The 13,366-nt window shown below is 39.8% G+C and overlaps 1 protein-coding gene across 6 annotated transcripts in view; it reads left to right on the top strand.

Annotated features, from left to right (window-relative positions):
- The window catches only part of GPC6 (glypican 6), a 1,015,317-nt gene extending 1,003,305 nt beyond the window's left edge, over nt 1–12,012 (top strand). For all 6 annotated transcript variants that reach the window (XM_067536909.1, XM_067536913.1, XM_067536910.1 and 3 more), the window contains 2 exons: nt 4,166–4,341; nt 11,054–12,012. In XM_067536909.1, the coding sequence (XP_067393010.1) occupies nt 4,166–4,341; nt 11,054–11,256 (379 nt within the window). In that variant the 3' untranslated portion in view covers nt 11,257–12,012. The remainder of the gene's footprint in view (nt 1–4,165; nt 4,342–11,053) is intronic.
- Nucleotides 12,013–13,366: the final 1,354 nt, after the last annotated feature.

Below are 13,366 nucleotides of genomic sequence, written 5' to 3'. Positions count from 1 at the left end.
GGAATGAATCTGATGCTACGGGGGATTTTGAAATGAAGCAGAATGAAAGAACACAATTAGGCCCACTTGGCATCCCCTTGAAGTCAGCTGGTCTCTGGGTGGGTGCAAGTGTCCGCCCACACTGATCCATTTACAGAATTTGAAATTTGTTATTCATGGTAAATAAAGAATATACCAGAAGATTCTTATTACATTAAACCCCCCAAATTAACTCATATGCTTTCCATATAGAAAACTTAGTAAGGAGTCAGAATATCACATAAACTAGGTTCTGCTCTAATTAGACAATAAGACAAGAAGTCAAACATAAATCAGTCACTGCAATTTGGTGGATCATATTTCAGAGCCAAACACTGCTGTCAGATAATTAGCAGAACAACCATCATTCATAAACAGGAATTCTGATGCAGTGTAGACAAAATAAATACTTAGACCTAAAATCACTTTTAGCTAGTAACTGGTTCTTTCTCCTGGGGAAAGACTCTTATTGTCTTATAGCCTTTCTTTGTCTATTGGGCTCCCACCACTGTAGAGTCTGAGCACCTGCTACATAGAAAGACAGATGATTATTATTATTACTATTTTTATCTCTTTCATCTCGACCTGTAAAAGAAAATTTTTGGGTTAGTTTATAAGGTGTTGGTTTGTTTGTTTATGTTCATGTTGAAGATAGAGCAAGTTGCTGAACTGAAGAAATAAGTTTTGCATTCGGTTATGGAAGCGATTAAGTCCTTATCTCTTATGGAAGTTTGTCAGTCCATTAGAGAACTGAAGTCAGGTCCTTCGTGTTCAGATGTATCTCCAAATTAACCAACAGCCATTATTATTATTTAGTGCCTAGGAACCCTAGTCATGAACCATTTGCTAAATATTGCACAAACACAGAACAAAAAGATAGCTTGTAAGTTCTTTGGGGCAGGAACCAAGTATAAGACAAGAAACAACTGGGGGAGTACAAGAACACATTAGAACCATAGAATTGTAGGACTGGGAGGGACCTTGAGAGCTCTTCTAGTCCAGTCCACTGCACTCAAGGCAGAACCAAGCATTATCTAGACCTTCCCTGACAGGTAACTGTCATAAGGATGATCCTACTGGGTCAGACCAATAGTCCTTCTAGCCCAGTGTCCTGTTTTCCAACAGCGGCCAATGCCATGCTTTAGAAGGAATGAACAGAACAGGTAATCATCAAATGATCCATCCCTGATGCCCATTCCCAGTTTCTGGCAAACAACAATTCCTGCCCATCCTGGCTAATAGTCATTGATGGACCTATCCTCCATGAACTTATCTCATTCTTTTCTGAAACCCATTATAGTCTTGTCCTTCACAACATCCTCTGGCAAGGAGTTCCACAGGTTGACTGTGCGTTCTGTGAAGAAATACTTTCTTTTGTTCATTTTAAACCTGCTGCCTATTAGTTTAATTTGGTGACCCCCCTAGTTCTTGTGTAATGAGAAGGAGTAAATAACACTTCCTTATTAACTTTTTCCAAACAGTTATGATTTTATAGACTTCTATCATATCTCCCCCCTTATTCATCTCTTTTTCAAGATGAAAAATCCCAGTTTTATTAATCTCTCTTCATATGGAAGCTTTTTCATACTCCTAATCATTTTAGTTGACCTTTTCTGTATCTTTTCCAATCTTAATATATCTTTTTTGAGATGGTGCAACCAGATCTGGATTCAGTATTCAAGATGTGGGCATACCATCTGTCCAACCTTTTCTTAAAAATCTCCAATGATGGAGATTACACAACCTCCCTAGACAATTTATTCCAGTTCTTAACTAACCTGACAGTTAGGAAGTTTTTACTTTACATAGTTACACTTTTTACTCATATTTAGCTTGTGATCCACTATGACCTCAAGATCCCGTTCTGCAGTACTCCTTCTTAGGCAATCATTCCCTATTTTTTATGTGTGCAACCGATTGTTCCTTCTGAAGTGGAGTACTTTGAATTTGTCCTTATTGAATTTTATTCAATTTACTTCAGACCATTTCTCCAGTTTGCCCAAATCATTGTGAATTTTAATCCTATCCTCCAAAGCACTTGCAACCCCTCCCAGCTTGCTTTCATCTCCAAACTTTATAAGTGCACTCTCTTTGCCATTATCTAAATCATTAAGGAAGATGTTGAACAGAAATGGACTCAGAACTGATTCCTGTGGGACCCCTCTTGCTATGCCCTTCTGGTGTGACTGTGAACCACTGAAAACTTCTCTCTGGGATCGGTTTTCCAACCGGTTATGCACCCATTTTATAGGAGCTCCTGCTAGATTGTATTTCCCTAGTTTGTTTATGAAAAAGTCACGCAAGTCAGTATCAAAAGCCTTACTAAAGTCAAGATATAGCACAACTACCGCTTCCCCCCATCCACAATGTTTGTTACCCTGTCAAAAAAAGCTATTAGATTTGTTTGACACAATTTGTTGTTGAGAAATCCATGTTGATTATTACTTATCACCTTCTTAATCTTCTAGGTGTTTGCAAATTGATTGCTTAATTATTTGCTCTATTATTTTTCCATGTACTGAAGTTAAGCTGACTGGTCTGTAATTCCCTGGGTATTGGTCACTTTGAATGTAGTGGGATCAGTGCACCAGCGGCCTAATTGTTGTCAAGTTTTTTGGAAGCATCACAGCAAAGGAGTGTTTTAAGGAAGGATTGGACAGTGGAGAACAAGATGAATTTGTGGCTATGTACTGGAAGCTCTTCCCAAGTGTGAGGGGCAGCATGATGGAAAGCATCAAAATTTAACAAAAGAGCATGGTGGGCTGATTAGAGGTGGGAGTCAACATTTCAGCAGTGAATGAGATATCATAGAGATATTAAGCAAAACAAATTGGCAAACTTTAGACATAGGCTAGAGGTGAGGACCTAGTAAGAGGTCTGAATTGAAGACGATGCCCAGCTTACAGGTCTAAGTAATGGGCAGAATGTTGGGGCTGCCCATAATCAGGGACACCGATTGTGGGGGGCAAAGTGGTCAATTGCCCAGGGGCCTGGCGATTTAAAAGGGCCCAGGTATATGGGATAGATTCATGGGTGGGTGAAATTTCCCCTCGGGGAGACTAGCTCCCCATCCCGCCTCTTTCACCCATGGCCCTACCCCAGGCTCCGCCCCCGCTCTGCCCCAGACCCTGCCTCCGCTCGGCTCGCTCGTCGCTACGTTCCTCCTCCCCTCTCACTCACCCTCCCTGTCGCTCACTGCCTCGGGGAAAAGGAGGGCATGGAAGAGAGGATGGGGACAGCGCGGAAGAGGAGAAGGAGAGATACAACAGCAGGGAAGCTGAATGGAGAAGGGGGGTGTAGAAGAGAGGAGGGGGACTGAGTGGGGGGGAGGAGGAACACAGCAAGCAGTGGGGCTGAAGGGAAGGTAGAGGCAAGTGGGCCAAGCAGGGGAGGGAGTAAGGCCTGGAGTGGAGCAGAGGTGGGGCCTGAGGCAGAGCAAAGTGTACTGTGGGTGGGGCCACGGGAAGAAGAGGCAGAATGGAGAGCTACCCATGGTCATAAACCTTAACCATCCCTTTCTAAGGGGGCCTTTGAATGTTCTGCCCTGAGGCCCGGAATTGCTGTTGGTGGGCATGTGCACAATGATTAAGGAAGGAGATAGGAGAAAGAGGTTTGGTGGAAAATATTAATAAAGTGTCTCTTTCAACAACTGACCAAAGTTGTCACATGGTTTTGCAAATTATCTATATATGCTAGAAAATATTTTTTCCATAACAAGAGGGTTAAAAGTTAAAAAGTACAAAGGAATATTTGCGCTGGATCATCAGCTGGTGTAAAATAATGTAGCTGCTCTGACATCAGTGGTACTATGACAGTTTTCCCCAGCTGAGGATCTGGCCATTTAGTGTTTTACTGTATACTAGTAAATCTCAACTATGGTTTGCAGAGGAAAGAGAACTTGCTGATAGTATGCAGAGAGTTAGCCAGTCAGATGGTGTTAACGCTTCCTTGTTTCCAGAAATCTTGGCTCTTCAAAAAGAACAGTAACTATTAGACCTTGTAAAACTGACAAAGTTGTTTTGTAAATATTTTATCAGAAATGTTAAAGACAGTTAATACTGGCAAATTGCTTGGTACAGATATGTATTACAGTCCTCATTTCTGTAAAGCATTATATACTGAACCAATTTTTCATTCTGCTGTATAGATACCTGCCTGAAATTATGAATGATGGGCTGACCAACCAGATCAACAATCCAGAAGTAGATGTGGACATCACACGGCCAGACACCTTCATACGGCAACAAATCATGGCTCTAAGAGTCATGACGAACAAACTGAAGAATGCATATAACGGAAATGATGTGAACTTCCAGGATACAAGTAAGCAACTGATTTAGTGAACACACATATGCTGCAAACAAATTCATAGACGCACCCCATCAGTTCCATTATAAATTATAACAACTCTCCTTGGTTACATTAATCTGCACAGTATACCTTATTCCAGATGGTCCTGAGTTGGAAAAATGAAGCAACACAAGGGTTTGCCGTCATAAGAAAGTCACACCAGTTTAGCCTAAGGTGTGAATTTAGGCAATGTCTATACGACAGGGAATATACAGGCATGACTACATCACTGTAACTATGCCAGCACAACCCATAGTGTCAATGCAGCCTATAGAAATGAGAGGGGTTTTTCCTCTGCTGTAGAAACACCATCTACCTGAGTGACAGTAGCTAGGTCAACAGAAACATTCAAGCTTCGTCTGCACTGGGGGTTTGGTCAACGTAGCTACGGTGCTCAGGGGTGTGAAAAGTCCCTAACCGTAGTTGTGCCAACCTCAATTTTAAGTGTAGACCAGGCCTCGTACTGATTTAGTTAAACTGGTGTATCCCACCGTGTGGACACTCCTATGTCATTTTGAGTAGCTTTTTTCAGTTTAATTTAAGTTGACTGGGAGAAGGATAAAGCTAAGCCAAAATTAGCTACTATTAAACCATGGTAAGTGTCCACATGGAGGTTTGCACCAGTTTAATTAATTAGTTTAATTGTTGAAACTCTCCCATGTAAACAAGTGCTAAAACTGCTCTTGTAATATCATTCAGTCTCTCAAGGTTGACCATTTATTTATTGGGCTCGAATCCCTGTTGAAAGTTGTTACTGATCAAGTTCCACATTCAAGTTCTCAATGAAAGAATACAGAGTGCTCCACGATCTTCATATTAGTAAAAGCCTTCATATGTGGGTGGAGTTCTATGGTCTTCATAAGAAGGTTTCAGTTTATACCTTTCATGATCAGACTATCAGACTCATACAGGTTCTTTTTTTTAAACAGGTCATATTTTGTGCAATTAGTTATTTTTATTGCATTTTGTTATTTAGGTTATGATAGCAACCAAAATGCACAGACTTTGCAAGCACATTCCCATACTAAAGATCATATAATCTAAGAAGAGGACAAACTATGAAGGGTGGGGGAAAGAGAGAAAATGTACAAGTAGATCAGGGTGACGATAGGTTCATGTCTTATTACAGCAATTTTGGGAGTTTTGTTTTGTTTTTGAGATGTAGCATTATATTTGCCTCTCCCCTTCTTCCTGCTACAATTCGTCATCTTCAGTTTTCCACCACGCCAACTGCCTGTGTTTATCCCTGTATCCCTAAGCTCTCTGTTCCAAAAATTCAGTCCCCTCCCTCCATGTGAATGTGCACCTGACTCATTAGATAAATAACAGTAATAACTAGGGAGCCGTGTACTCTGTGGCACAATGGGACCACATTCTGCTGCAATTTTAATTTGTTGTTTCTCCATTCTTGCCTCCTGTATCCAGACACACACAGGACTAAACTGGAGCCTAAAGTCAGTTTCAGCAGCTTATCTTCTCAAAATCCCTGGGCCTCAGCAGTTGTTCTTTTCTCTAAGCAGCCTAGCTGCCCAGCCTGCTCCCCCTGTTTCCTGGGTGTAAACTGTACACCGGCTCAGGCTCATCAACCCACCTCCACCCTGCCTCTATAGAACAGTGCCAGAACACACACTGTAATCCAGCTGATTACTCTCTGTAGGCAAAATGCAAAACAAGAAACAATTGTAGGAAGCTCCAGGCAGGGCAGGGAGATAAAACAATTGCCAGGTGCCTGATTAAAACAAACTAATGAATTGTACAGCAAAAATGCTGAATTTTGTGTTATTTTAGAAAAATGCCTAATTCCATGGCTGCAGATTTACATAGGCCAAAGGGCTCTGAGTGAGATGACTGGGTCTCTCAGATCCATTGTTTCATAGAATTATAGGACTGGAAGGGACCTCAAGAGGTCTTCTAGTCCAGTTCCCTGCACTCAAGGCAGGACTAAGTATTATTTAGGCCATCCCTCACAGGTGTTTGTTTAACCTGGTCTTAAAAATCTCCAGTGACAGAGATTCTACAGTCTCACTAAGCAATTTATTCCAGTGCTTAACCACCCTAATAGTTAGACAGTTTCTCCTAATGTCCCATCTAAAACACCCTTGCTGCAATTTAAGCCCATTAGTTCTTGTCCTATTCTCTGAGGTTAACAAGAACAATTTTTCTCCCTCCTCCTTCTAACAACCTTTTACGTATTTGAAACTCTTATCATAGGCCTCCTCAGTCTTATCTTCTCCAGACGAAACAAACCCAGTTTTTTCAATCTTCCCTCATAAGTCATGTTTTCTAGATCTTTAATCACTTTTATTGCTCTTCTCTGGACTTTCTACAATTTGTCCACATCTTTCCTAAAATGTGGCACCCAGAACTGGACATGATACTCTAGCTTGAGGCCTAATCAGTGTGGAGTAGAGCAGAAGAATTACTTCTTGTGTCTTGCTTACAATATTCCTGCTAATACATCCCAGAATGATGTTTGCTTTTTTCGCAACAGTGTTCACTGTTGATTCATATTTGGCTTGTGATCCACTATGACCCACAGATCCCTTTCTGCAGTATTCCTTCCTAGGCATTTTGTATGTGTGCAACTGATTGTTCCTTCCAAAGTGGAGTACTTTGCATTTGTCCTTATTGAATTTCATGCTATTTACTTCAGACCATTTCTCCAGTTTGCCCAGATCATTTTGAATTTTAATCCTATCCTCCAAAGCACTTGCAACCCCTCCCAGCTTCCTATCATCCGTAAGCTTTATAAGTGTACTTTATGCCATTATCTAAATCACTGATGAAGATATTGAACAGAACTGGATCTAGAATTGATCCCTGTGGGACCCCACCCAATATGTCCTTCCAGCTTGACTGTGAACCACTGATAACTTACTCTATGGGAAACGGTTTTCCAACCAGTTATGCACCCACCATATAGTAGTTGCATCAAGGTTGTACTTTCGTAGTTCGTTCATGAGAATGTCATGCAAGGCAGGATTAAAAGCCTTACTAAAGTCAAGATATACTAGAACTACCACTTCTGCCCATCCACAAGGCTTGTTACCCTGTGAGAGAAAGCTATTAGATTGGTTTGACATAATTTGTTCATGATTAATCCATTCTGACACCTTATTATCTTCTCAGTGTCTGCAAATTGATTGCTTAATTATTTGCTCTATTGTCTTTCCAGGTACTGAAGTTTATGCTCTTGGAAGACTCAGACAGGGATTGGTGTAAACTCTAGTCACTTTTTTGAAGTTATCAATGTACACCAATCCCTGTCTGAATGTTGGTCCCAGGAGATTAGAGAGACAAGGTGAATGAGGTAATATCTTTTATTGGACCAACTTCTGTTGGTGAATAAGACTAGGTTTTGAACTATACAAAGAAGAGCTCTGTGTAGCTTGAAAGCTTGTCTTTAACCAACAGCAGTTAGTCCAATAAAAGATATCACCCTACCTACCTTGACTCTTTACTTTTCTTTGTGTCATATATCAAAATTTCTTTAACAGTTTGCCTTTGCCAGTAAGTGTCTTCAGTATGTCTGAAGCTTCTCATTAAAGCTGTTTCTTCCTCTGCCTATACTCTCTATGTAGTGTTATAGTTGTACCAGTTATGCTAAGTATCTGATACAATGGAACTTCAGACAAGAAATTCCTTAGTCTCATTTTGCTTAATCAAAAATTAAAACTCTGGTTCTTTACCATGAACTGCCTTGATCACTTCTTACCAGGTGGAGGAAAGATTTGGGAATATCAGGAAAGAAGCCAGATCTACTTCAGAGACAAAAATATATCTGGATAGATAATAGGCAGATGCAATAAGGGAAAAAAAGCATTGTTATCTCACAAAACACAATGAATGGAAAGGAATGAAGTATTAGAAAAATCATAAATGTAGGAATAAAATGAAAGGTGTGCTTTTAATCTTTTAAATTGTAAATTCTTCAGAATAGGACATTGTCTTCATGCTTGCTTGTAAAGTCCTGAGCGTGCCAGTGCTATATAAACATAGAACCATAGAGTTGGAAGGGATCTCAGGAGATCATCTAGTCCAACCCCCTGCTCAAAGCAGGACTAACTTCAGCTAAATAATCCCAGCGAGGGTTTTGTCAAGCCACAGCTTAAAAACCTCTAAAGATGGAGATTCCACCACCTCTCGGGGTAACCCATTCCAGTGCTTCACCACCCTCCTAGTGAAAAACGTTTTCCTTATGTCCAACCTAGATCTCCCCCACTGCAATTTGAGACCATTGCTCCTTGTTCTGTCATCTGCCACCACTGAGAACAGCCTAGCTCCATCTTCCCTGGAACCCCCTTTCAGGTAGTTAAAGGCTGCTATCAAATCTCCCCTCATTCTTCTCTTCTGAAGACTAAACAAGCCTAGTTCCCTCAGCCTCTCCTCATAAGTCTTGTGCTCCAGCCCCCTAATCATTTTTGTTGCCCTCCTCTGGACTCTCTCCAACTTGTCTACATCCTTTTTGTAGTGGGGGGCCCAAAACTGGACACAAAACTCAAAAAGTGGCCTCACCAATGTGAAATAAAGGGGAATAATCACTTCCCGCGATCTGCTGGCAATGCTCCTACTAATGCAGCCCAATATGCTATTAGCCCTTTTGGCAACCAGGGCACACTGCTGACACATATCCAGCTTCTTATCCACTGTTACCCCCAGGTCCTTTTCTGCAGAACTACTGCCTAGCTCATCAGTCCCCAGTCTGTAGCTGTGTATGGGATTTTTCCGTCCAAAGTGCAGGACTCTGCACTTGTCCTTGTTGAACCTCATCAGATTTCTTTTGGCCCAATCCTCCAATTTGTTTAGGTCCTTCTGTATCCTATCCCTACCTTCCAGGGTATCTACCACTCCCCCTAGCTTAGTGTCATCTGCAAACTTGCTGAGGGTGCAATCTACCCCATCATCTAGATCATTAAAAAAGCTTTTGAACAAAACCGGCCTCAGCACCGACCCCTGGGGCACTCCGCTTGTGACCGGCTGCCAGTTGGACATGGAGCCATTGATCACTACTTGTTGAACCCTATGCTCTATCCATTTTATAGTCCATTCATCCAACCCATACTTCTTTAACTTGCTGATAAGAATACTGTGAGAGATCGTATCAAAAGCTTTGCTAAAGTCAAGGTATATCATGTCCACTGCTTTCCCCACATCCACAGAGCCAGTCACCTCTTCATAGAAAGCAATCAGGTTGGTCAGCATGACTTTCCCTTGGTGAATCCATGTTGACTGTTCCTGATCACCTTCCTCTCTTCCAAGTGCCTTAAAATGGATTCCTTGAGGACCTGCTCCATGATTTTTCCAGGGATTGAGGTGAGGCTGACTGGTCTGTAGTTCCCTGGATCCTCTTTCCTCCCTTTCTTGAAGATGGGCACTATATTTGCTTTTTTCCAGTCATCTGGACAATAATCAGCTATCTCATAACATAAAATCATGTGCATCTCTGCAAATTTTTGATGGAGAACTTCCAATATTCAAGAAGTAGAAAGCAATGAAAATTATGCTCACATATGTGTACATAGAAGATTCACTAGAAATAGGATAATATGCATGGGAATATATCATGTGACTAGCCATTTGGTGTGTTAAAGAGAATCAACATACTGTCTAATATTACTATTGTCACTATAACAGTAGGCTAGGTCTTCTAGAAAGCTAAAACAAATGTACAGAAAAAGATATGTTAAGAGACCGATTCTTCTTTTCTCTGAGTTATTACACTGTCTAAAATTAGAATAGTTGAATGTAGTTAGTGACTAACTAATGACCATTGAGTGATACAAGATAAGGTAAATTTCTGATCTTTCAATTTTTTTATTTGCTTTCTAAATATAATATTGTATTGTTGTCTTGTTGGATGTATGCCAGCAACTTCACATTAATGGAAGCCTCTCTTAGATACTGGCCCATTTAGAAGATATGAGTTTATGAGAAGGAGGAATCATTGCAAATACATAGACATAATAAATCAAAGTGGTCCGATTTGCAGTTTTATTCCTAATTAATATATTCAAGAATATTAATATATTCAAGATTCCAGACATCAAGACATCAAGAATCAGTTCAGCAAACAACCTTAAATTGAAAGTCTAAAAACGTGAGGTTGAATTAAAGTGCCTGTTTCGCCTCTCACCAACACCAGTGTTACTCCATTGACTTAACAGAGGAACTCTTGCTTTACACTGGTGTATGGGAGAGAGAAGAGAATCCTCTCTTATCTGTATGTGCAAGGTTGCAAATGTATTATTAAAGTATTATTTATTGAGTAACGGTGTTCTCAGTGCTATTGATAATAGAGAAAGTCACAGTCTCTGCCCCATGAAATTTGCATTCTGTAGCTTTCCAATGATATTTGTTTCCTTTGTTACCTTTTGGTTACCAACATGCATTATGCTTCAGGACATACATGCCAGCACTCTAGGAACATGCTTACGTCATCCCTATTCAGCAAGAGCTTAGGTACTTCCTTAAACTCCAGTGACTTTTAATGACTGCTTTGCAGAACCAAGATAGACTTTGACATAGACTTAAGATATTTGCTGAATGGGAGTCCTGGAGCAATGCACAGTTCACCAAGTGTCTGAGTCATCAGGGGCTGGCTACTTCTCTGAAGGTCAGGACAATGGATTTGAGGGATGAATGATTGAATTCTGTGTCCTTATGTTTGTTTTTCTCCCTGTGCTAGGTGATGAGACCAGTGGCTCAGGAAGTGGAAGTGGTTGCACTGATGATATCTGTCCTACTGAGTTTGACTTCATCACCACTGAAGCGCCACCGGTTGACTCAGACAGGAGAGAAGTGGACTCTTCAGCAAACCAGTCTAACCAATCACCACTTGCGTTGTTCATTGTCTGCATTGTCCTTGTACTGCAGAGACAGTGGAGATAATCCTGGTTCTAATCAGAGAGACAGTGTTTTAGCTACAAAAACAGCCAACTTTCTCCTTTTCTTACACTCTTGGACAATGGACCATGCCACAAATACTTACAGTTTTCTATGAGAAGAGAGCAGTATTGCAGCCTGCTTTCCTTTTTGTTTTCCCAAAGAGTACCAGGTGCCAGACTGAACTGCTTCCTGTTTCTTTCAAGATATCTGTGAGGACAATGTCCACTCTTGAGAGAATTCTTTCTTAGATCTTTATTACTAGAGACTTTCTGAGCTTCATTTGCTTTTATGCTGCAGAAGCAAAAAGGATCTTACAGTGTGTTATTTTCCTTAACAAGAAAAAGAAACAAACACAGAAAACAAATTTCCTTCTAGATCAGGCCAAGGCTGCTGCATTTTCAACAAAAAACAAAACAAAACAAAAAGACAAAAAAAAAAAAGGAACAAAAATACAAAAGTTCTTCACTGACAGCCAGGCCTCCTTTAGGGACTTCTGTCCAGTGATTCAGGTCATCAAAAGGATCATTACTATTGCAAGGAAGTCTGGATTTTTTTCTAATACAATGATAAAAGTATGTCTCAATGGTGAATGTCTTGCACTCCATCTGCCAACAACATCTTGGTATGAAGGTACAGAGGCCGAAAAAAGAAACATGTCTTTTAGTATTATAGTAACACCACTAGGCTCAGAATATCATGTTATGGTTGCTTAGGATTTAAATCTTAATGCCCAGTAAAAAATTAAATAGTGGCACTCTTTCTCTAGCTTCTTTTAGCATTTATCCATGTTACATAATTGACACAGATTTCCACCTAGCTTCGCATCAACAGTGATGATGATGCTAAACAAATCTTCCCTCAAGAGTTTGGACAGAAAATAATATCTTGTGATATAATCTCTTTCCTTTTGCCATAGGTTTGACATTGATTAGAATTTTCTGCTACTGTGTTTATTATCTTACCAACAACAATTCTTTAATGGACTGATAGGAATGATTGGATCAATAAGTGAGTTTCACATATAACTATATCTTTCGCATTCATTAGTTTCTGTATCACAAGGGGTACTGTGCTACAAAAAGTCAAGACAAAAAAAAATAGTGCTAACATGGAGATTTCTTTCACTTTTTTAGTCTTAGTATGATCATCTATTTTTATATATATAAATATATATAGATCACAGATTTTAACTTCTTAATTACAAGCTCAGGGTTGACACATCTTTATAAGAAAAAAAATGTTCTGTCAACCAGCTCTTCCTTTTTTTGTGCTGCTCTGGAAAGGAACCCTTAATGACTGGTGAGCACAAGAATCAAAGAAGACAACTTTTTACATATCCAGTGTCCATTTCTTAAGAAGTTGCAAGGGGGAGAGAACCCGTTTTGTGTGTGTGCATTCATGTGGGCGTGTGAGTTTGTGTGAAATGCCTACAGAAGTACACGGAGCACCGTGTATTTATTTGTGATGGCAGTTGTACACTCAAATGCTTCAAGAATGTCACTTTAATAATCATTGCCTACATGGATATGGCTCTGGATAGAATATCCCTGGTTTGCATTGGATTGCATGACCTGCCTGTAGAGGCTATTTTAAAGTGTGGGTAAAGTGTCAGCAGGTAGGCAGACATCAAACCCTTCTGTCCTCCAGCAACAAGAAACAAAGGGCTTCTGTGAAAATTCTGAAAGGTATTGAAATTATTTGCTACAAATATAATTCCTGGTTCGTATCATGATTCTATAGTTGGTAAGGACATAATATGAAAACACTTTAAAGTAAGCCAGCTATTTAAAGTAATTAAGCTATTGAACATGTAAATCATATATGTTCCAATCTCGTTTTTTTGTCAAATTATAATTAGCTATCAATTTAGCCATTAAATTAAAGTAGTAAACACACAGCACAATAGGATAAAATATATTTAAGCACTTTTCCCTATATATATTATTACAAACTACTATCAATATATTATGTCTAATAAGAAAAACAAAATGTCACTTTTTAAGACCCCATATTCCATTTTTGTTGTGGTTTATGTACAATTTTATAAAATCCAACATTGTTGGCCCAATTCAGTGTTACATGCTTTGTGCAGAAACCATCAGTTTTATAGCCA

This window comes from Emydura macquarii, unplaced genomic scaffold (assembly GCF_026122565.2).
Source record: "Emydura macquarii macquarii isolate MOO-44397 ecotype Brisbane River unplaced genomic scaffold, CSIRO-AGI_Emac_v2 contig_3671, whole genome shotgun sequence".
NCBI lineage: Eukaryota > Metazoa > Chordata > Testudines > Chelidae > Emydura > Emydura macquarii.
The sequence above is the reverse complement of the archived record's forward strand: the minus strand, read 5'-3'. Positions and strand labels throughout refer to the sequence as shown.